A 26,009-nucleotide genomic window follows, 5' to 3' on the forward strand; every position below is an offset into this window, starting at 1 on the left:
CGCAAACTATTCTACTCTGTTGCTGAGATCTGTAACTTCCACAAACTTTAACTGTACTTTCTATACTTGTCCATTTCATTTACTCAAATAGCCATTGATTAAAGGGTATTCATTATATTGGAAAAGATTAAAATGTACGGACAAGCAACGAAACATATCCAGGTCAAGCAGTCTCAGCAATTCAATGTGGAAAAAGATTCTGCACTTCAACAACTGAAGGAACACCTACTCCCCCAACTAACAGAACACCCACTCCCTGAACTCTGTAAAATAATTTATCTGGAACATTATAAATCAAGGTCCCTTTATTGTCAGGACTCTCTCACCAGTGAAATGTTGCATCTACCCACCCAGTCTCTAAATTTTAGGAAATATTTTCTTGAGATCTTCTGTCCCAATAAAGTTTAGTTTAGTTTAGATTAGAGATATAGCACGGAAACAGGCCCTTCGGCCCATTGAGTCCGCACTTACCAGTGATCCCTGACACTAACACTATCCTACTCACACTCGGGACAATTTTACATTTACACCAAGCCAATTAACCTACAAACCTGTATATTTTTGGAGTGTGGGAGGAAACTGAAGTAGGCAGGACCTACACAGTGAATGGTAGGGCTCTGGGGAGTGTTGTAGCGCAGAGGGATCTAGGAGTGTAGGTGCGTGGTTCCTTGAAGGTCCAGTCGCAGGTAGATAACTCAGCAGGCGGTCAAAAAGGCTTTTGGCACGTTGGCCTTCATCAGTCAGAGTACTGAGTATAGAAGATGGGGGGTCATGTTGCAGTTGTATAAGACGTTGATGAGACCGCATTTAGAATATTGTGTTCAGTTCTGGGCACAATGTTATAGGAAAGATATTGTCAAGCTGGAAAGGGTGCAGAAAGGATTTATGAGGACGTTGCCAGGACTAGAGGGTGTGAGCTATAGGGAGAGGTTGAGTAGGCTGGGTCTCTATTCCTTGGAGAGGTGATCTTATAGAGGCGTATAAAATCATGAGAGGAATAGATCGGGTAGATGCACAGAATCTCTTGCCCAGAGTAGGGGAATCAAGGACCAGAAGACATAGGTTCAAGGTGAAGGGGAAAAGATTTAAAAGGAATCTGAGGGGTAACTTTTTCACACAAAGGGTGGTGGGTGTATGGAACAAGCTTCCAGAGGAGGTCGTTGAGGCTGTGACTATCCTAATGTTAAAGAAAGAGTTAGACAGGCACACGGATAGGACAAGTTTGGAGGATATGGACCAAGCGCAGGCAGATGGGACTAGTAGCTCGGACATGTTCGCCGGTGTTGGCAAGTTGGGCCGAAGGGCCTGTTTCCACACTATATATGACTCTATCTCGGAGAAAACCCATGCAGGTCACAGGGAGAACGTACAACCTCTGTGCCCGTAATCAGGATCGAACCCGGGTCTCTGGCGCTGTAAGGCAGTGGCTCTACCACTGTGCCACCCGATCAGTGCAGGCAAATTTACTCACTCACTCCAAACCTGTCTTGGGTCAGAATTCAGACATCAAAATTCAAGGGGTTACCTGTGTAAGGTTGGGTTGGAACGTGCTGTACAAGGTCCTCATTTCCACATGCTCTGGTACAAGTCCTTGCTGTCGCAAAACATAAAGTGCTAGACGTTCCTCTGCAGGTCCAAGATGCTCATTTAGAGTTTTGTTATTTTCTGTGTCAAATATAAAAATTGCAACATCAATGGTGGATCACACATAACAAGATCAAAATGCAGTTTAAAATTGTTTCTCAGTGCCAATTTATAACAAAGGCATAGGGTTCTCCTTAAATCTTTTCAGTTTAGTTTAGTTTAGAGATACAGCACAGAAACAGGCCCTTTCGGCCCACCAGGTCCGCGCCGACCAGCGATCCCCGCACATTAACACTATCCTACACCCACTAGGGACAATTTTTACATTTACCAAGCCAATTAACCTACAAACCTGCACGTCTTTAGAGTGTGGGAAGAAACCGAAGATCTCGGAGAAAACCCACGCAGGTCACGGGGAAAACGTACAAACTACATATAAACAGCACCCGTAGTCTGGATCGAACCCAGGCCTCCGGCGCTGCATTCGCTGTAAGGCAGCAACTCTACCGCTGCGCCAACGTGACCACTCTAACCTTAAACTTAAAGGTTAAGTAACAAATTAAGAAAAGTTTAATTTTAGACAGTTCAGACTCCTCTCTGCACAAATATGGACACATCTTTGTGAAATGTACCAACAATTGTTCACTAAATTAAAAAAGATGTGACCAGTGTATTATGAAGCCTCAGAACCTACAAAGGTGCAGGGAATTATGTAACATCTATTTTTCATTAAGTTACTTACATTGGCACAATATCCACAAGCTACAAATCCTGCCACACCCCAAGACCTTTGCAAGAGTCCCCCACCCTCCATTCCACGTTTATACTCCTGTTGCACCTTGTTCATTTTTGCAACAAGCAACTTTGCATCTTGTGGAGTGGAGGGAAGTCTTTCAATAAAAAATAAACTGTTCATGTATTACTTAGTTTAGAGGTACAGTTTAGAGATACAGGGCGGAAACAGGCCCTTCGGCCCACCGGGACCACGCCGACCAGCAATGCCCGCGCATCAACACCATCCTACACCCGCCAGGGACAATTTTTACATTTACCAAGCCAATTAGCCTACAAACCTGTACGTTTTTGGAGTGTGGGAGGAAACCGAAGATCTCTGAGAAAGTCCACACAGTTCACGGGGAGAACGTACAAACTCCGTACAGACAGCACCAGTGGTCGGGATGGAACCCGGGTCTCCGGCGCGGCATTCGCTATAAGGCAGCAACTCTACCGCTGCGCCACTGTGACCGCCCCGATTCTTTATGGTCAACTTTGCTTCATCCACGTCATTGACAGTGGGAAACAATGGGAGTCTGAAAAGACTTTCTTTCAGCTTTGCGCGGATCCTTCATCTCACTTACACGGGCACTCCAAGCATTCTTGTCAGGTCAAATATTGGCACATGATCATTCATTGTTATGTTTGTGATCAAAGGTAAGAAGCCAGCTTCACTTTTTCACCTCTCCTTGGCCCTAGGTCACAGGAGGCCGAGTGTCTCAACTAAAATGAGCTAACAGAGTTAGTCTAGTTTGTTGTCAAGTGTACAGTAAAAAGATTTTGTCGCATGTTATCCAGTTGGCAAAAAGACAATCCATGATTACAATCAAGCCATTTACAATGTACAGATACATGATAAGGGAATAACGTTTAGTGCAGGGTAATCCAGCAAAGTCCGATCAAGGATAGTCCGAGGGCCACCAAAGAGGTAGTTAGTAATTCAGGGCTACTCTCTGGTTGTGGTAGGATGGTTCAGTTGCCTGGTAACAGCTGGGAAGAAACTGTCTTTGAACCTGGAATACAATACAAACTGGGAATGGAGCTTACTGTGTAAGAAGGAACAGCAGATGCTGGTTTAAACCGAAGATAGACACAAAAAGCTGGAGAAACCCAGCGGGACAGGCAGCTTCTCTGGAGAGAAGGAATGGGTTTTCATTCCTCCTCTCCAGAGATGGAGCCGACTGTGCTTGGCTTAGGTTTTGAGGGTTAATTGCCCTCTGTAAATTGCTGCCAGTGTATAGTGCGGATGCAAAAGTGGGATAACATAGAACAAGTGTCAACAATAGTCGGCGTGGACACAGTGGGCTGAAGGGTGTGTTTCCATGCTGTATCTAAAAACAAAATTAATGTTATGCTGGGTGGTGTCTTTACCAACTAAGCCATCGGAAGAAACAAAGCGATCCTCTTAATCTTGATAGAAAGGAACTGGATAAACAGTCGTGATCTGTATCAAATAAGTGACTGAAATGAAAGCTAATTATGTCTGTCTATTCATTGCTCCACACCCTCACCTTTTAAACCCATCAATGTCAGCTCTTCTATTGATATTCATGTGCACTGCTCATGACACATGAAAAATGATTGAAGAGGTGAATAAATCAAATCAAAACAGATATTCTCCCTTATGCCACTGACATAAAATGCTTACAGGATTTGTTATTTTTCAGATTACAAGTTAAATCTTATATCTGACAAGTACAAGTCTCTTTCTCCTATTTTATGCCTTGATTTTGTTAAATACACATTTCTCAGAAACCATCTGCAGATTTGAATAAGTTTCATAAATAATGGAAATCTTTACTTACACTAAAATTATTTAACGATTCATTCAATATTGCCAACTACATTTTGTGTGGATAACTGCTCCTCAAACTTGTAAACTAGCTTCATTGGTAATAAACTGTCTTATCTCAATTGAACAAGTAGCATTGAGCTGGGCATGTCCACACTTGGAGCAGCACAGCAAATTTTGACCATGGTATCTCTTGGCTTTGCCTCACTGGGGACGAATTCTGAAGGTGGGCGGCACGGTGGCACAGCAGTAGAGTTGTTGCCTTACGATGCCAGAGACCCGGGTTGGATCCTGACTGCAGGGTGCTGTCTAGACGGAGCTTGTACGTTCTCCCCTTGGCTTGCGTGGGTTTTCTCCAGGATCTCGGGTTTTTTCCATACTCACTAACATGGGCAGGACCTAGACAGTGAGTGGTAGGGATCTGGGGAGTATTATAGATCAGAGGGATCTTAGAGTGTAGGCTCGGCGAAGGCTCGGCGATCGCTTCGCTCAACACCTTCGCTCAGTCCACCTTAACCAACCTGATCTCCCGGTGGCTGTGCACTTCAACTCCCCCTCCCACTCCCAGTCTGACCTTTCTGTCATGGGCCTCCTCCAGTGCCATAGTGAGGCCCACCGGAGATTGGAGGAACAGCACCTCATATTTCGCCTGGGCAGCTTGCAGCCCAGTGGTATGAACATTGACTTCTCAAACTTTAGATAGTTCCTCTGTCCCTCTCTTCCCCTCCTCCTTCCCAGTTCTCCCACTGTCATCCTATCTTCACCTATATCCTTCCTTTGTCCCGCCCCCTTGATATCAGTCTGAAGAAGGGTCTCGACCCAAAACGTCACCCATTCCTTCTCTCCTGAGATGCTGCCTGACCTGCTGAGTTACTCCAGCATTTTGTGAATAAATACCTTCGATTTGTACCAGCATCTGCAGTTATCTTCTTACACTTAGAGTGTAGGTGCATGGTTCCCTGAAGGTGGAGTCGCAGGTAGATAAAATGGTCAAAAAGGCTTTTGGCACATTGACCTTCATCAGTCAGAGTATCGAGTATAAAAGTTGTGTGGTTATGTTGCAGTTGTATAAGACGTTGGTGAGATCACATTTAGAATATTGTGTTCAGTTCTGGGCACCATGTCATTGGAAATACGTTGTCAAGCTGGAAAGGGTACAGAGAAGATTTACGAGGATGTTGCCAGGATTAGAGGGTGTGAGCTACAGGGAGAGGTTGTGTGGGCTGGAACTCTATTCCTTGGAATGCAGGAAGATAAGTGGTGATCTTATTGAGGTGCATGAAATCATGAGAGGAATAGATCGGTTAGATGCACTGAGTCTCTTGCCCAGAGTAGGTGAATCTAGGATCAGAGGATATCGGTTTAAGATGAAGGGGAAAAGATGTAATAGGAATCTGAGGGATAACCTTTTCACACAGAGGGTGGTGGGTGTATGGAACAAGCTGCCAGAGGAGGTAGTTGAGGCTGGGACTATCCCAACATTTAAGAAACAGTTAGGAAGGTATATGGATGGGACAGGTTTGGAGGGATATGGACCAAGCGCAGGCAGGTGGGACTAGTGTAGCTGGGACATATTGGCTAGTGTGGGCGAGTTGGGCCGAAGGGCCTGTTTCCACACTATATCACCCCATGACTCCAAAGACGCTCAAGTTTGTTGGTTAATTGGCTTCGGTAAAATTGAAAATCATCCCTAGTGTGTGTAGGATAGAGTTAATGTGCGGGGATCGCTGGTTGGTGCAGACGCAGTGGGCTGAAGGGCCTGGTTCTGCACTGTATCTCTAAACTAAACTAAAGGTGAAGCTCCAGCATGCCACACAGCATGGAGCCCAAGGCACTGAGTGGTAGAACAGGCCTCTCTTCCTTGATTTTGTTTCATTGCAGACTGAAGTAAAGGAATAACGGCAATCCTGGGAGATGTGGAGGAATTCGGCGAGTTACGAGCTATATTAAATTCGAGGGAGGGTGGAGGGAGCGCTGGAACGGAAGTGGGAGAAGCAATGAATTGTTGACCAGATGTTTGGGAAGGCAGATGGTGTGCCAACTGCAAGTGGTGCAACCGGCAACAGAAGAACAAAATAAAGTCTTCGACCCCAAAATAAGAGTCCAGCCTCAAATTCCTCGACAGAAATTCACCTTGGATCAAGCCCTTTTACCGAGATTAACCCAGCCTCACGCCTCTGGTCACTCTTCCCTCAGCGCTCCTTGCGGTTGTGTACATTGGTTAAATTGAGCAGTGAAGTTATTCTATGCCATTTGACATCACCATGTATGTCTTACTGCCTTCATGCACGCAGGCACGGAGATTTCACCAAAAGACCCTCTGCATGTTGTCCTGAACTTGGTCCTTCAGGCCCTGGGTGTGGATTTGTATGAAGATTAGTAAAAATATGAGGGAAAAAAACCTACGTGGAAGAATTTCTTTCATAAAAAATGACTTCTAAGCAATAGTTTAAGGGCATTTCCCTTTCTGGATTTTTTTTTTCACCATTTGATTAAAATACATTCTTATGTTTCCAATGGCTTTAGGGTTAGTAGCTATCAGGCAGGGATTTAGAATTTTGAGAAACATTCTGATGACAGGAGTAAACCTGAAGAAGTGAATGGGTGAGATTTGTAACTTTCTGAGTAATAAATTGAGCCAACTTGATTAGTCCAGGTGTCAGGGGTTATGGGGAGAAGGCCAGAGAATGGGGTGAGGAGGGAGAGATAGATCAGCCTTGTGTGGGAGTAGACTTGATGGGCCGAATGGCCTAATTCAGCTCCTATCACTTATAAACAGGAATACAAGGTAGAAAAATGGATTGGCGCTGTCTAAGTTTGTCCTCAGAATCAGGTGGCGGAACTACTCATCATACTTTAGGCAGCATGATCTACTAAGTGCAGTCTTGGTCTTGCATGGCATGACAACATATGTCTCACTGTCTTGCAAACGGCAGGAGAAGCTTCCATTCCTTTCATGGCACAGAGCACAAGATGTCCAGTGATGGCAGTGATTCCGTCAGAGGGCACATCTGAAAATTGTCCCACTTTTGTTTATGCTAGAAAGGAGAAACCGACTAATATTGTACAGGTAGGAAAGAACTGCAGATGCTGGTTTAAATCGAAGGCAGACACAAAATGCTGGAGTAACTCAGCGGGGACAGGCAGCATCTCTGGAGAGAAGGAATGGGCGACATTTCGGGTCGAGACCTTTCTTCAGACTGAACATATATTGTATGGGATGGAACCAGAGATTAGACAGACGGTGGCATATATTGAGTCTGGAGACTGAGACTGCTGGGGTGGTCTGTTGGAAGAAACAAGAAATATGGCGCAGATGAAATGGCAAAACTCAGAATGACATTCCGTTAATAGACACAAAAAGCTGGAGCAACTCAGCGGGCCAGACAGATCTCTGGAGAGAAGGAATAGGTGACGTTTCGGGTCAAGATCCTTCTTCAGGAGTCTGAAGAATGGATCTTGTCCTGAAAAAAACACCTATTCCTTTTCTCCAGAGATGCTGCCTGTCCCGCTGAGTTACTCCAGCTTTTTGTGTCTATCTTCGGTTTAAACCAGCATCTGCCGTTCCTTCCTACAAATATGATATATCGTTATCTGACCTGACTGTTTACAAAGATCCAACTTCAATCGGAAGCTAAGTGCAGCACATCTCAGCAGCAGCAGTAGCGTACACCCGATGCCACTGCAGCGACGGGCTATAGGTTCCATTATACACCCCCACCTCGGTCCCAACCGATTTCCCTCAAGGTCCCACCATCTTGGATGATGTGGTGCAATCCTGGGATGTTCGCAGCCTGGTTAGTACTGACAGAAACTCGGCTGCCTGTCCTTTAGGGAAGCATAGCACATCGTGTGGAACCTGTCCATTTTGCGTTATAAGCATCTACTTTCAGTCCACCAGCTTTAAATATCATTGCCAAATCATTCTTTGAAATACTTGCAAATTTATTATTTACAGCCCAGAACTGGCCCAGATGATTTCAGAAAGGTCCTGGCAGAAATATTCAAAAGATGAAGGACGGCACGGTGGCGCAGCGGTAGAGTTGCTGCCTTACAGTGCTTGCAGCGCCGGAGACCCGGGTTCCATCCTGACTGCAGAGTACTGATTGTACAGAGTTTGTACATTCTCCCCGTGACCTGCGTGGGTTTTCTCTGAGATGTTTGGCTTCCTCCCACACTCCAAAGGCGTACAAGTATGTAAGTTAATTGGCTTGGTGTACGTTTAAATTGTCCCTGGTGTGTGTGGTATAGTGTTAAAGTGCGGGGATCGTTGGTTGGTGCAGACTCGGTGGGCCGAAGGGCCTGTTTCCAGTCTGTATCTCTAAACTAAACTAAGATCATATGGGTAGAACTCTAGGAATATTTCTCAACAGTAATTTATTTCACAAAATGCTGGAGTAACAGCAGGTCAGGCAGAATCTCAGGAGAGAAGGAATGGGTGACGTTTCGGGTCAAGACCCTTCTTCAGACCCGTAACATTCTTCAACAGTAACATTGGCAAGACAAGCCTTCTTTGTGTAAAGATTTGATGTCCTATCATTTTGAAAAGATTGTCACCTGTTGCTGATCTGACACATTGGGCAACAAAATCTCCCACAATTTGTCCCATTCTAGCAATGAGAAACATGCTCAGAATAAAGATTACAATAGTTAATTCTCACAATTTGAAACATAAAAAGAATTCCAGCAAGCTGATACGTGACACCGCATCATTAATAAGCTCAAGCTGGTTATTTATTTTTAAGTCACACATACTATGAAATTCCATTATGCCAACAATACCACATCTGGATTGTACGCGGTGAAATTAAGCTGCAATAACCACAAAAACAGAGTCCCCCAAGAATACGCCACCTTGTCTGGAACTGAACACACATCACCCCATTCCACAGCATCATAAATAGAATAATAACGGTGATGAAACAAAATACAGAGCGGAGGTGCAGAACCTGGCGGACTGGTGCTCTGATAACAACCTGTCCCTAAATACCACCAAGACCAAGGAGCTGATCATCAACTTCCGTAGGTCACACAACGGGGAATACGCCCCGATCTTTATCAACGGGGACAGTGTGGAGAGAGTGTCCAGCATCACGTTTCTGGGCACTCACATTTCGGAGGACCTAACATGGTCCAATAACACTGCTGCGCTGGTCAAGAAGGCACAGCAACGACTGTTCTACCTAAGACTAGCTGAAAAAGTCTGGTCAACCCCAACAACTGCTGACGACATTCTACCGCTGCACCATAGAGAGCATCCTAACACAGATACCATCCCTGTGTGGTATCTAAGTTGCACGGAGGCAGAGAGGAACGCTCTTCAGCGGGTAGTCCATAGAGCTCAGAGGACCATCGGAATACAGCTACCAGCCTTGGAGGGCATCTACAACACACAATGCCTCAGAAAAGCCACCAGCACCCACAAAGACTCTTCACACCCCTGCAACAGTCTGTTCGAACTTCTACCATCGGGCAGACGATACAAGGTCTTCTACGCCCGCACCTCCAGACTCAGGAACAGCTTCATCCCCAGGGCCATAGCTGCTATGAACCGGTCCTGCTGAGCCGGATGGTCACATCGCACAGTGAACCCGCACAGATCTACTTGCACTTTATTCTGTTTTAAAACTGTTCCAATTTGTTTCATTGGGTTGTTTAAATTAATACTGACTAGCTAATTAATTTATTGCATCGTATGGGAGGCGCATTCCCAATCTCGTTGTACCCCTCCCTGTACAATGACAATAAATATTGTACTGTATTGTATTGTATAATGAAGATAGAGTCTAGAAAGGATATTTCCACTGGTGGAAGAGAGGCTAGGGCCAGAGGTCATAGCCTCCGAATTAAAGGGCGCTCTGGGGGTGAGGAGGAACTTCTTTAGTCAGAGGGTAGTCAATCTGTGGAACTCATTGCCACAGAGGGCTGTGGAGGCCAAGTCAGTGGATAGTTTTTAAGGCAGAGATCTTGAATAGAACGGATGTCAAGGGTTATGGGGAGAAGGCAGGAAAATGGGATCAGGAGGCAGCGATCAGCCCAGATTGAATGGCGGAGTGGACTCGATGGGCCGAATGGCCTGATTCTACCCCAATAACTTGTGAACTTATGAATATCACCTCTGAAGCAATGGAACGTACGTACACCCCGTGGTTGTTCTCTGCAACCTGCAAGCTGCCGTGAGTATTTTGCTCCTGATCACATTCTCCATACCTCTCGGGATTTCATAGACTGAAGGGCAACGGCTATTTGAATGAACAGAGATAACGTCGAGGAAACTGATCCCTTGAGCGTGAAATACTTACCAGTTACAGGGCTGAGAGCACAACTGGTTCAAACACAGAGCTAGAACTATGCTTGCACAAGACAAATAGTAGCACCCAATAAAAAAAAAGCCAAACCAATGCAAATTCAAAGTTCTAGTTATGAAGGCACCTCCAAAATAAATGAAGCCTTGGTGGTAACAGACAAACCGCTTGGCTGCCAATTCTGAAAACCATGTTAAAAGTGTAACGAGATGGACTGCCAGATCTGTACACAAACTGCATGGCTGCCTGGTGCACACTAACTAATGGTTCAATTAGTTGCTGGATTTTGGAAGGAAATGGTTAACTTTCCAGTACTAGTGTACAGCTTTCTAAGGCAAGTAGCACATTTATTTATATGGACATCTGCAGCTTTCAGACAACTGCCAAAGCACAAGTTAAAATAAACTGGTGAAAGGAAGCTGCCCAGTTCATGGAGAGGGCAGAAAGGATATTGTGCAGCAAGTCCCTGACACTGCACACACAGGCAGAAAGAATCACCCCCAGCTGCCCCACTACAAATCTCTCCGCATCAGCAAAACCAAATGCTCTTCACAACATTTCACTCTCATTTTAGCACCTATTATCTTTACTTTTCATACTCCTTGGGTTCATTCCCATGTCAAACCGACCTGTCTGGCTCGAGCATCTGCCCACTCTCATTACTGCTCGAAAACACTGTTTTGCTCTGTTGAAATCTGACGTTAAAAGATTAAATCAATGTTTGAACTCAACACATTTTGAAAGCATTGGGATTTTTTTTGTTTTGTTTTTTGAATAACATTTTATGGGTCAGAGAGAATATCCGTGCCACTCTGAAAATTTCCCGTCAATTGCGTACAATTCTCAAGATCCAGAAATCTAAAGTTACCCGTTTCGAGGCAAAGAAATCCCCACCGCCACACTGCCAGTTTAAAAAGCCTTGCGTTTAAATGCGCCCGCAATGATTTCACAATTAGAACCAAATTGTAGTGTTTCTCTGGTTTAAATATAGAGGTCCCGAGGACAGTTCCACAAACGCAAAATTAATGCAAAAATATTAACAAGTTCACCAGCGTTCAAAGTTCCCACAGTGGCCCCTGGTGCCTGGAATGTAGGTCTTGTGCACAGTGACACCAATGTGAGACATGTAAGTACAACTATTAATCTCAATAGATGTTCATTCAGCTACACAGATTGTTGAAAAAAAATCCAAAAGGATCACTCTGGATTCAAATATAATGTGAAACTGAACTTTCGATGCACTTTTTTCTAAATTCCCAAAGTTTAGCGTGCATGGGGGGAGGATGTGTGGGAGGGGGGAGGGTGTGTGGGAGGGGATTAGGAAAAGCAGCACAATACCATAGAATACAGTACAGAGAAGCTACGTAATGTGCAGTAGGTGCTCGTCTCGCTGCAAGAGGCACTTCAAATAGAAATGGTTTCACTGGTGTTTTCACACAAGAAATCTAAGAGAGTCTGCATCAAGTTGTACGATTAGGAGGCAGCAATACATGCACTAAGCATCGGTGATAAAAGGAGACATTGCAACGTGCCACAAAGTTAGCAAAATACAAGGGAGTCAACACTAGGGGTGCCAACTATCTCACTCCCAAATACGGGACAAGGTGACATCACCGCCCCGTGCCCCACGTGACCTCACCCAGCCAGCGGCCACATGCTCCCGCTCCACCAATGGTAGCCGCCCAGGCCGGGAGGCGGGTTGCCACGCAACCTCCGTCAGGCAACGCCCGGGCCTCCGGACCGAGACTGTCTGGAGCTAAAATGTCAGAAACTTGGAGTGTCGGGACCCAAACTGTCGGGATCTACAGCGTCTGGGCCTATTGTATCTGGGCCTACAGCATTGGCACCTACAGCGTCTGGGCCTACAGGGTCTGGGCCTACAGGGTCCAGGCCTACAGCGCCCCCATGGCCTAATATGGGACAAGGGCGGTCCCATATGGGACAAACCAATTTAGCCCAAAATACGGGATGTTCCGGCTAATACGGGACAGTTGGCAACCCTGGTCAACACCACAATGCAACAGCACGCCGAGAGCACTGGAATCAATAAAACTGGTAATGATTTAAACCTCCTTTGCTCGTTAAGAATGACAATCTTTACTCTTTAATCCAATTAGCTGCTCAAAGTTCTTAAAGTACAACGTGGATTCCTTTCAACCGTTGCCCTGGTACAACAGTATGACCTGGCAAGCTGCACCAATGATTTGTCTTGCTGCACAATCGCACATGGCTCAGTGGACAAGTCCCCTTACATGGTATGATGTGTTATGGAGCAAGGGTTTTGCAGGGCATGAGGTGTAACCACAATGATGGGCAGAGCAGTTTTTGGAAAAGTGCCCGGAGTGAATGGAGATGGAAAGACAGCCAATGTTCCTACCTCAACTACCTCTCATGGTCTTTGTCAGAACTGCTTTACCTGCGGTCATCAGACTAGAACGTGCTGGGGATTACCCGTGACAGCTCCAAAGCTGACCAGTCCAAGTACGATTTATAGCAGATGAATAGCAGAAGCCATACATGGAAGAAACATTCAAGTCCAGTTTAAAACCATCGGGATCGCGACCCATCCTTTCCCAAGGCTGAATCTGTAATGCACTTCCCACAACCTCAGCATTTCAAGTGAGTCCCCACTTGAAAAATAAATTGTGCCTTGGAATCAGCAAAGTTATGCATAAAATCCAAGAAGGAAATGAATAAGGACTATCAATGTGATATTTATTGAGTACTTTTGTTTTGTTCTTCCAATAATGTCACAGATCTGAAGAAACTGAACGTCACCCATTCCTTCTCTTCAGAGATACTGCCTGTCCCGCTGAGTTACTTCAGCTTTTTGTGTATCTTCGGTTTAAACCAGTATCTGCAGCTCCATCTTACACATGTCACAGGATCTGGTCTACCCATGATAGGGACAGGTAGCAATTTAAATCTCATCCAATAGGTGGAACTGTGTGTAAACGTTTCCCAACCCAGTTTGCCCTCAAACCAATGGAATAGAAATGGAACCCTCAAATCTGGAATTGTGAGTCATTGGCTAATTGAAACAAAAATATTTAAGCAGCCATTAATTGAAAATCATGTGGAATAACTTCTAAACCATGTTTCGCAAAATGGAAGAGGAGTCCTGGGCAGAAACGGCAATTATCATTCCTCAAACATTGACTTGAACGGTCCATAAAATAACATTGGCACAGATATTTGCACACACACCAAGATGAATGACGACACTTCATAATGTGCCACCTAAATGTACTATTGCAATGTGAAACAGAATGTATTAGAATGGTTTGGAGCCATTTCAGTTATGCAAAAAGTCAAAATGTTACCACTGGTGGCCATTTCAAAACTGATATTATATTCTCCAAACAGTCAAACTTAAACAAGCTGCAAAATTCAAGGATTTATCAGACCATAGACAGCTGAATGATTTAGGTCACAGTGTTACCAAAATTTTTGAAGTGCATATCAAAATAAGGCAGTGAATAGAAGATTTGTTCCTGAAATTATTACTGTATTACCCTGAACTACCGATGAACCCTTCATGCTTATAAAAGCAGCTGCCTGGATGATAAAACCTTAGTTGACCTTGAATTAAAGAGCTAAGACTTCCTCTTGCTTCTACAACTATTCAGAGTCTGGAGATAAACAATAATTGAACTGCGGTGTAAACTGCACTGTGGAAGCTGATTACACTGCTTTGGCAGAATTATAGCATTGCTTGGAAGGCCAAGTGTGATACAATATCAAATGAACTTAAAATATTCCCGTTCCCAAATGCTAGGGCTTGGACTGCCAACTTTAGAACAGACAAAGGCTGATTGTCGCGACTCCTAAGCATATGAATATAGAAACATTAACCAACATAAATTTTGTACTTTCAAAGCGCCATGTCGGAACTCTAATGTAGAGGACCTATTTAAATTCACTGCAGGTCCCCCCATTACTTCAGCAACACAGGAAGAAATTGCTTTGGTTCATTTGAAGCCCCAGTTCTCTTTAATTGCGTACCCTTTGAATTGTTATAATCACAAGCAAAATTGGGGTTGGGATCACAGCAAATCATCCTATTTCTGCAAGCCTTATCAGAAGCCTTAATACACCTGAAATATTTGCCTGAAATACACAGGCGGATGGATCACCGAGAAGCTCCATTCCATTCGCAAGAACATGCAGCCTAACACACTGAGTGAGGTTAAATTAGTTTAGTCAATCCATCTTTAACATCACCTACTCTACAGTAATAAATCCAGTCTCACAACCAAAGTCTAAAGCAAAATATTGCAAGGGAAAAGTACAGAGTGTCTGGTGTTGGCATATTGGAGGTCTTAGAAATGAAAAGAATTGAATGCAGAGGCATTTGTTCGCAACTAAGATTCTCATCCATCCATCCATCAGAGTGTCTTACTATTATGTCTACATCTTGGATGTGCTTTCACCCACATCCCACTACTGCTCATTCAGAGTAAGAGGATAGCTGATCCATTGCCCACATCTTCCATTTCATGCATCAACCTCTGTAAGTCTCCACTCCTCCAATATCATGCCATCATGAGACGCCATCTACAACCTTGGAGACACAAGAGACATGGACGCTCTAATCCAGAGCAAAACAAAACCTGCTGGAGAATCGCAGCGGGTTAGGCAGCATCCACGAAGGCAGAGGATTGTTGGTCGTCATCCCAACACTAAGCGTCAACTATTCCTCTACCTCCATAGAAACATAGAAAATAGGTGCAGGAGTAGGCCATTCGGCCCTTCGAGCCTGCACCGCCATTCAATATGATCATGGCTGATCATTCAGCTCAGTAGCCTGTACCTGCCTTCTCTCCATACCCCCTGATCCCTTTAGCAAAACGGGCCACATCTAACTCCCTCTTAAATATAGCCAATGAACTGGCCTCAACTACCTTCTGTGGCAGAGAATTCCACAGACTCACCACTCTCTGTGTGAAGAAATGTTTTCTCATCTCGGTCCTAAAAGCTGTGACCCCTGGTTCTGGACTCCCCCAACATCGGGAACAATCTTCCCGCATCTAGCCTCTCCAACCCCTTAAGAATTTTATATGTTTCTATAAGATCCCCCCTCAGTCTTCTAAATTTCAGCGAATACACTGATGCTGCTGGAGTTCCTCCATTTGTTTGTTTCTTGCACCATCTCCTCTTATCCCCACTGCGTTCCATACAATGCGTTCCTTTCAGAATGCTCTGGTTCCTTCCTCCATTTCAATCATGGTGCCTCCTACAAATTGCAATCACAGAAGCAAGATTTGCCCTTCACTCTTTCTCCTCCTGGCAGGGATGGCAAGATTCATTCTGAATGGCTTACAACCCAATGGAATGAACATTGAATTATCCAATTCTAGGTAACCGCTAACACCCCCCCCACCCACCCCCATATCTGTCCCTTTTCTCTCTCTACCCCCGTTACTCCCCCAACACCTCCTTTCTCCACCAACCCCACACCCCCTCATCACCTCAGGCAGTCACGTTGGCGCAGCGGTAGAGTTGCTGCCTTACAGCGAATGCAGCGCCGGAGACCCGGGTTCAATCCCGACTATGGGTGCTGTCTGTACGGAGTTTGTACGTTCTCCCCGTGACCTGCGTGGGTTTTCTCCGAAATCTGCAGTTTCCTCCCGCACTCCAAAGACGTACAGGTTTGTGGGTTAATTGGCTTGGTAAATTTAAATATTGTCCCTAGTGGGTGTGGGATAGTGTTAATGTGCGGGGATCGCTGGTCAGCGCGGACCCGGTGGGCCGGAAGGGCCTGTTTCCTTGCTGTATCACAAAACTAAACTAAAACCTCCTCCCCCCTTCCCTTCCCTGAGCACAAACCTGGACTCCCACCTATTTCTCCCCCCCCCCCCCCCCCCCCCACCACCCCTCCTGCCACTTTCCTTCCCTCGGGCTATCTCATCCAAAACTCTTTGAATCTGTCTCACACCTTCCTTCCTTTCTTATATCTGGCCTTTATTCCACCCCCCCCCCCACTCCTGTCAACCTACAACCTGCCACACTTTGTCCAGCTCTCCCCCTTTTCCATCCTTCTCCCTACCCCCCCCCTCCCCCTACAATCAATCTGAACAAGAGTTTCCACCCAAAATGTCACCTATCCATGTTCTCCAGAGATGCTCCCTAACTCACTGAGATACTCCAGCACTTGTGTCCTTTTCTTTCCAGGTGAAGTCATTTACACAGACTCTCTCCACACTACTAATACAGTCTCCTCTGTACCGGAGAAACCAAATGTAAATTGAGCAACTGCTTTGCACAATCTCTGTCATGTCTGCAGGTCCAATCCTTTTCTCATTTACCAAAATCTTCAATTGTTATCCCACTTTAACCCATTTCTTGCGTGCTGTGCCCACAGACGCTCAACATTATCTCACCAGCACCACCTCATCACTAGAGTCATCCCGTTACCGCCTTTCAGAGTTATGGAAGAGCACGATTTCAAATGAATCCCGCCTCAAAACTCAATTCCATCTTAGTTTATTTATTTGTGGCAATTCTGCAATCTAATTGTTCTTCCATCTTCATCTTGTCCAGATATGCTTTTCATTAATCAATTATTTGTGGTGAAATTGTGGAATGATTTGAATGTTGAACTCAAGCAAAGCACAAACATTACTCAGTTCAAGAAGATGTACAAAAATTTTTTTTTTTTCCAGAGGTAAAAGAATGTGGAAGGGCTGTGATGATGGTTAAGTTTCAGTTTATTGACAAAGTGTGATATTCGCGTTGTACATAGAATTTGGATAATTGTTTATAAACTGCATATGCAGCCTAACCAAAGAGCTGCATCATGACTTCTGAAGAAGGGTCTTGACCCGAAACGTCACCCATTCCTTCTCTCCCGAGATGCTGCCTGACCCGCTGAGTTACTCCAGCATTTTGTGTCTATCTATGACTTCCTGATTCTTACATTCAATGCCCTTAGCAATGAAGGCAGGCATACCATATTCCTTCTTTACCACCCTATCTATCTTGTGCTGACACCCAGTTTTAATGACAGCTCATTGCCCCAAAGCATGGATTGTTTCTCTCTATAGATGCTGCTTGATGTGTTTGGTCTTTCTAGCTTTTTTGTTTGTTTTTAAATTGCAGAAAACCTGAATGTAGCAAAGAGGTCTTTATTGAAAGGTGCAAAATCTCTCCCAGCCTTATTTAGTTTAGTTTAGTTTAGAGATACAGAGCCGAAACAGGCCTATTCGGCCCACCGGGTACGCACCGACCAGCGATCCCCGCACATTAACACTATCCTATATCCACTAGGGACAATTTTTACATTTACCAAGCCAATTAACCTATAAACCTGCACGTCTTTGGAGTGTGGGAGGAAACCGAAAATCTCGGGAAAAAACCCAAACAGGTCACGGAGAGAACGTACAAACTTTGTTCAGACAGCACCCGCAGTCGGGATGGAACCCGGGTCTCCGGCGCTGCATTCGCTGTAAGGCAACAACTCTACCGCTGTGCCACCACGTCACCCTTATTCTAAGCAAAATTATCTGGGTTTCAACATGAATATTTGTTATTTACATGAAAAATGAATTAAAGCCAAACATCTTAATATTTCTCAGATGCTGTCTGACCCGCTGAGTTACTCGAGCTTCTTGTGAACATTTTTGGTATAGATAGGATTTAAATTTGTGGTATAGCAAGGTGTAAGTGTTCCTCATTCTCTTCTTAAGGAGGTTTGTAAAGAACAGGAGTACATCTTGATTTATTCATAAAATGCTGGAGTAACTCAGCAGGTCAGGCAGCATCTCGGGAGAGAAGGAATGGGTGACGTTTCGGGTCGAGACCCTTCTTCAGACTGATGTCAGGGGGGCGGGACAAAGGAAGGATATAGGTGGATTTATTCACAAAATGCTGGAGTAACTCAGCAGGTCAGGCAGCATCTCAGGAGAGAAGGAATGGGTGACGTTTCGGGTCGAGACCCTTCTTCAGACTTCTTCAGGAGTACATCTTAACATGAGAATCAATTAGGTTTAGTTTACCAAGCTGATGACAATTAATATATATATATTTTACTTCACAGGTAACAGCAAAGTATTGATTAATGTTTTAAAAGGTCCCTATGCACCGACCCCTCCACTCAATTTGAAAGGGCAGAGGACTTCCAGCTTGTAGCACCACATCCAAAAGAGGACCTCTGCCTCAGGTCCTCGAAGTGGGGCTTGACCCATTGGCCAACTGACTCAAGAGAATGAGTGTTATCTTTTATTTGTATTTTTATAGATATCTAATTGGATCAGGTCCCTTGGGTGCAAATTTGAATTTGCCCGGAGTTGCTCAAACAGATAACAATTTGCGTAGGAAGGAACTGCAGATGCTGCTTTAAACCGAAGATAGACACAAAAGGCTGGAGTAACTCAGCGGGACGGGCAGCATCTCTGGAGAGAAGGACTGGGTGACGTTTCGGGACGAGACTCTTCCTCAGACTATTTGTGCTGTGGGAGATAAATGTGATCCACTTAAACGCATTGGTCTGCAATGGATGAACAAGCAGCTGCCAACAAATCAGCATCAAAATCACATGGAATAATTAGACCAACCATGTTCTTTCCAAAATGCACTCACAATGTTAATTGAGTTTTTCAAATAAATGAGATGCTGGCATTGAACTTTTAGTGCAGAATGTTATAACGGGCGGCACTGTGTCGCAGCGGTACAATTGCTGCTTTACAGCGAATGCAGCGCCGGAGACTCAGGTTCGATCCTGACTACGGGCGCCGTCTGTACGGAGTTTGTACGTTCTCCCCGTGAAATGCGTGGGTTTTCTCCGAGATCTTCGGTTTCCTCCCACACTCCAATGACCTACAGGTATGTAGGTTAATTGGCTGGGCAAATGTTTAAAAAAATTGTCCCTAGGGTGTAGGATAGTGTTAATGTGCGGGGATCGCTGGGCGGCGCGGACCCGGTGGGCCGAAGGGCCTGTTTCCGCGCTGTATCTCTAAATCTAAAAATCTAAATCTATTTCAAGGTCCATCCATACTTTAGAGGTAGACACAAAATGCTGGAGTAACTCAGCGGGACAGGCAGCATCACTGGAGAGAAGGGATGGGTGACGTTTCGGGTCGAGACCCTTCTTCAGAGTCTGATGAAGGGTCTCGACCCGAAACATCACCCATTCCTTCTCTCCAGTGATGCCGCCTGTCCCGCTGAGTTACTCCAGCATTTTGTGTCTATCTTCAGTGTAAGCCAGCATATGCAGTTCCTTCCTACACCAGAAGCCGCCATGGTACCAACATCCTTATTTTCACTCAGCTTATGAAGGAAAAAATGCCGGAAGAACAAACTCTGATGCATTTGGACAGCAAATTCAAAATGACTTTGCACTAATTGCATTCAGTGTAATGTTAGATGTATTTGGAAACTGACTGCAGGCGCAGTGTTGTCGAACTTGCCTGTGGCAGCAGAACATTAACTGGAATTGGGCAGCTGTTACATTACTTGCACTGGCAGCTGCTTAGAAATATGAAAAGGTATATCAATGCTGATCGCAATACAACATTAGCTTACAGTAGGCTCTGAGATAGATTAGGCAATAAACCAGGATTTAAAAAAGATTATTGAAAAGGTATACTGTGGCATTATAGCAGCAGATTCTATCAATTTTTAAAAGCAAGATATATCTGGAATGACAGACGATGCTGGAGTGTATTGGCGGGTCAGGCAGCATTCCTGGTGAACATGGATAGACAATGTTTTGGGACGGGACCTTTTTGCAGACTCCTGAAGAAATCTTTGTTCTCCAGAGAGGCTGGCTGACCCGCTGAGTTACTCCAGCACGGACTCTGTTTTTGTATACCAGCATCTGCGGCTCCTTGCGTCTGCATATATCAAGACGATATTCAGTAGAACTGCACATTACCACAAGCACTTCATTCTTGGCATCCAGTTGAAATGCAAAATGTATTTGAAATTAATTTGACATCTGGGTGTTGCTGGCAAGGGAAGCATTTATTGCCAGCCACAAACTGCCCTCAAGAAAGTGGCAAGATGCCTTCTTGAAATGCCACTGTCCAGCACTAATACTGACCCATTGGACAGAGGGTTCTGACCCAGTGAGAATGAAGGGCAGGTGGTATATTTTCAAATCAGGATGATAGGGTCATAGAGTATGGAAACAGGCCCTTCGGCCCAGTTGGCCCACTCCGACCAAGGTGTCCCATCTTCAGTAGTCCCACCTACCAACAATTGGTTGATATCCCTCTAAAACTTTCCAATCCGTGAACCTGTCCAAATGTCTTTTAAATGTTATAGTTTTTGTCTCAACTACCTCGTCTGGCACCTCATTCCATGTTTAGGTTAGAGTTTAGAGATACAGCGCAGAAACAGGCCCTTCGGCCCACCGGGTCCGTGCCGACCACGATCCCTGCACATTAACATTATCCTACACCCACTAGGGACAATTTTTGTACATTTACTAAGTCAATTAACCTACAAATCTGTACGCCTTTGGAGTGTGGGATGAAACCGAAGATCTCAAAGAAAACCCACGCAGGTCACGGGGAGAACGTACAAACTCCGTACAGACAGCACCCGTAGTCGGGATTGAACTCGGGTCTCTGGCGCTGCATTCGCTGTAAGGCAGCAACTCTACCGCTGCGCCACCGTGACCGCCCCCATGTACCCACCACCCTGTGCACAAAAAAGATTCTTATCATTCCTCAGATTAGTGTTAAATATTTCCCCTCTCACCTTAAACCCATGTCCTCTGGTTCTTGATTTCCTTACTCTGGGCAAAAGACTGTGCATCTGCCCTATCTATTCTCTTCATGATCTTAAACTCCTCAGCTGCCTATACCTGCATCCTTCTTATTCTTGACCAGGCCTTCAATTTCTCTCTTCATCCAAGCCTCTTTACGCCCACCTGCCTTGCCCTTCATTCTAACAGGGACATGCGTACACTGAATTCTTGGCAACACACTTTTAAAACATCCCGCTTTCCGGACGTTCCTTTTTCTTCAAACAACCTGCCCCAAACAACCTGAGCAAGCTCCTGTCTAATACCTTCAAAGTTGGCCTTGCCCAAAATTGAAAATATACCTCACCCTGATTTTATCCATAATAATTATCTTAAAAGTAGTAGAACAGCTCGTCCCAAAAGGCTCATCCACAAACACTTCAGTCATTTGCCCCTCCCAATTTCCCAAGACTAGATCAAGCATTGCCTTAACTTTTGTAGGGCCCTCTATATATTGCCCGAGGAGACTTTCCTGCACACATCTGACCAATTCAGCCCCGAATGAACTTTTTGCACTAGTCAATATTAGGAAAGTTAAAAATCCCCTTCGACGACAACTTTATGAATCCTGCAGCTGCCAGCAATCTCCTGGCATATTTGCTCTTCCAATTCCCATGAACTACTTGGGAGCCTGGAGAACACTCCCAAGAATGTGATCATTCCCTTTTGCATTTCTCAGCTACACCCAAAAAGCCTCACAGGACGAACTATCAGTCTTCTTCTTGCGTGTGGCGTGCACAGCCTAAAGTTGTTTCGGGTTATTATTGTCACCTGTACTGAGGTACAGTGAAAAGCTTTGATTTGAATGCCATCCAAATAGCTCAAATGTACCAACAATAGATACAACTATTTCAAACTCAACTACAATAGATAGAGCAAAGGGGAAGATACAGATTGCAGAAGATTTGGAGGAATTATGTATTCAGGCAAGTGTATAGTATCCTGTCACTATTCCTGCTTCATGCCTTCTGTTAGAAAGGTATTGGAGCAACAGTGGTGATTTACTAGTCGGAGGATGCTCAAATGCAGGCCTGCACCTGTAGCTGCTATCTGGGCAAGTCTCTGATTAATAATAACCTCCAGGATGTTGATGGTGGTGGATGTGGGGGGAGCAGCAGGACGTGGTAAAGAGAATGCCACATAATGGCCAGTATAAGTGATTAGACCTTCTCTTGCTGGGCTTATTCGTTTCCTGGCAATTTTGTGGCACAAGACGTACCTACCACAGAGATCCATGCCCAAAGCTCCGCTCAGTCCGCCTGGTCCAACACTGGTCCGCCTGGTCCTGGTTGCTAAACACTTTAACTCCCACACTGACCTTTCTGTCCTGGGCCTCCTCCATTGTCAGAATGAGGGCACAATGCAAATTAGAGGAACAGCACCTCATATTTCGATTGGGCAGCTTTCAACCCAGCAGTATGTATATTGATTTCTCCAACAAGTAACTCCTGCTTTCCCCTTGCTCTCCGTCTCACCCCCACCCTAGTTCTCTGACTAGTTTCACTGTCCTTCTGATTAATTTACTGATTGCAAGCCTCCTTGTCACCTTCCTCTCAGCTAACATTGAAGCATCCACATTTTCTTACCATCATCTGCTTTGATCTGTTGTTTTCGCACCTTACTCTTCCATATCTCTAGACTCTCTCTCCCCTGACTCTCAGTCTGAAGAAGGGTCTCGGTCCAAAACGTCACCCATTCCTTCTCTCCACAGATGCTGCCTGTCCCGCTGAGTTACTCCAGCATTTTGTGTCTATCCAAATGTGAATAGGTCTTTCTGCATGTAGGGGTGGCCTGCTTCATTTCTTGAGAAGTACTGAACAGAATTACCATCCCCACACCTGACCTTAAAGGAAGGTTTCTGATGAAGCAGCTGATGATGCTTGGTTATAGGTCCCTGCCAAACCACACCGAGTACGACCTAGCATGAAGATGGGAACTTTGTTATCAGTAGGACCATGCAGCTGATACTTCTACCAATGCTATCATGCACAGATGCATTCACGAATGTTAGAACTTCTATTAAAAGATACTCCAACTTAATGGTTGATTACCATAAAACACTGGTTCATGACTGGAATAACAAGCACGTCAATACCCCTGAAGTCCAGGCTGAATTTAGTCTGAAGAAGGGTCTCGACCCGAAACGTCACCCTTTCCTTCTCTCCAGAGATGCTGCCTGTCCTGCTGAATTACTCCAGCATTTTGTGTCTATCTTCAGTTTAAACCAGCATCTGCAGTTCCTTCCTGCTCAATACCCCTATCTTAGTTGAACTGATATCAATTATACCAATTTTAAAAATCAGCAATCAAGAATGGGAAGGATATATAGATCTAACATTCAAATGCCAGAGGTTTCATCAAAAGCAGCTGTGCAACTTGCTCAAGCCTGCAAGGAATTTCACATTGTTGCCGATGAAGATACAACTCCAAGTGCAACTTCAAAGACTTCATTTTGATGTTGACCATAATTTGCATGGGACAAATCTTGTCTAGTTGAAAATACGTTCGTGCACTTCAGCTAATTGGTGACTTTGAACGCGTTCTTCATATAGGTTGGGGTGGTGGAGGGGAAATAATACAGTGATCAGCAACCATGCAGCGGTTTACAACTGATTCACATCTAAATTTGATGTTTTCTTTAGTCCTGGCGCACAGTAACCTAGGTCAACCTGATTACACATTTAACCATTAATCCCAGGACATGTCATTCTGTGGTTGGTTGTGCTCGAAAAGTAAACAGTGTACCAAGACACTTGTGTCAAGTTTTGTTTGGGTTAAGATCACAAACAGACCATAAACCTTTGGCTTCTACTACCAAAGTGTCAAACCGAGTGACTCTATATCATTTTACCACATTCCACACAGTAAGGACCATTTTGGTTGCCTTCAATTTTATATTGAAGGGAAAGTATAGTTACTTTCGATTTTAAAATGCTAAGCTCTTTTAAACCGTAAACTGAATATTAAATTTTTGCCTGTTCAGTTTTTAAAGAGATGTAATAGACAAAACAATTTCTTTGTTGGAAGGGCCAGATCTCTCTTCCAGGCATTGATATGTCAAAACACTCACATTCAACCCTATCTAACAATATCCTTTTTATTGTTACCTTTTTTTTCCAGAAAGTGAAACGACTATGATTTGGCAGGAACATATTTTAATTCCTGCGGCAAAAATAAAATAATTGCATAAAAGTTCAATTTTTTCCAGCAGGGAATTTATTTCAGCTAATTTAACATTTAAGTATAATTATTGACAACTTGAATCGTTCATCATTCTACTTTAACGTCAAGCTCTTTGATTAGAAATCTGCCATTTAAATCCATATGGGATATGGTATCAATTTTTAAGCACTATTTACCCTAAATGTAATCTTGCAAGTTGTGTAATTCAGTTGTGTAAAACCTTTCAATCAGTAATGTCGGTGAATATTTCTGCAATTTAAATGGAAAGTAATTTGGTAGTTTAGAATTACACACCTGCATGGTGCTGGAAGCTGGATTTGACAGGACCAGGATGCATGTATTCAACTACAAGTTTCAATCGTGTCATATCTTTAGGTGTACAAGAACAAAAAAAACCCATAAAAGATTAAACAATGGATGAGCCTTCAGAATGAAAGTAAGGGCTTGTGCCGACAAGCAGAGGTCTATAAAGTCTAACATGTATAAAAACTGACGTTCCAACTGAACCGAGTAGTTAGATGACGGCTCGGCTTTCTGTGATCACGTCTATTTGCTTTTCATCTACGGCATTAATTATAGCAACACCTGCCGTCAAATGAATCAGCAGAGCGCAGGATTGTCCGGATAATTTTCAGTCTTTGTCACTCTACTGCAGGACATGGATACACATTCAGCAAGAGACCCTTCACTCTGCCAAGCAGACCACGTGCACTGCGTTGAATTGATGTCTCTCCAATGGTCTAATTACAACCAGAAAGTGCTCCGAGTGTTAGCGCAGAAGATAATATCAGGTCACACAGCGAGCAAAGGTTCATAGAGGAGCAATTGGGTAAATTATAGTTCACTGACATGTTTTTATTGCTGCGGGCCTGCTCCCTATTCCACCGAACACCTGACTCTGGCTACTTATAAATTATAATGCGGTCGGATAACTTTGGCACCGGTCGAAGCATTTGCCACGTGATTATCCTCGACTGCAAAAAAAAGCCCCCCCCAAAAAAGAGTTGGGACCCACTTAATGTAAGATCACAAGGCAATATATCGGAAATTCAAGTGAGGAGAATTTTTAATTTCCCGGAAATACAAAACAGGTTCCTAGTCGCCCCCCCAACCACCCCCCCCCCCCCCCGATCCATCAAATCGATAACAGGCAGCCTTGGAAGCCTATCCTCCCTAGTCAAACCGCATGTCAAAAACCTTGGCGTGATATTTGACTCTGCATTAAAGTTTGACAAGCCAGTCAACTCTGTGGTAAAAGCCAGCTTCTTCCAGCTTCGTACCATAGCTAAAATCAAACCATTCCTCCAATTTTGACGACATTGAAAAAAATCATCTACGCATTCATTTCCTCCCGCCTAGACTACTGCAACTCCCTATACACTGGGATCAGCCAATCATCCCTGTCACGCCTGCAATTGGTCCAAAACGCCGCAGCGAGACTCCTGACGGGTACCCGTAAAAGGGACCACATCACCCCGATTCTGGCCTCTCTCCACTGGCTCCCAGTACGGTGCAGAATCTACTTCAAGCTCCTCCTATTCACATACAAAGCCCTAAACGGGCTTGCCCCCCCATATCAAAAATCTTCTAACCCACCACTCTATCTCCAGGTCTCTCAGGT

At 44.5% G+C, this 26,009-nt stretch overlaps 1 protein-coding gene across 1 annotated transcript in view; it reads right to left on the reverse strand.

Annotated features, from left to right (window-relative positions):
* LOC144601510 (myoferlin-like) overlaps window positions 1-26,009 on the reverse strand; it is a 285,637-nt gene that overhangs the window by 66,811 nt on the left and 192,817 nt on the right. The window contains exon 46 of the mRNA XM_078413727.1: window positions 1,526-1,665. Within this exon, the coding sequence (XP_078269853.1) occupies window positions 1,526-1,665 (140 nt within the window). The remainder of the gene's footprint in view (window positions 1-1,525; window positions 1,666-26,009) is intronic.

The sequence above is a fragment of the Rhinoraja longicauda genome, chromosome 16 (assembly GCF_053455715.1).
Source record: "Rhinoraja longicauda isolate Sanriku21f chromosome 16, sRhiLon1.1, whole genome shotgun sequence".
Lineage (NCBI taxonomy): Eukaryota > Metazoa > Chordata > Chondrichthyes > Rajiformes > Arhynchobatidae > Rhinoraja > Rhinoraja longicauda.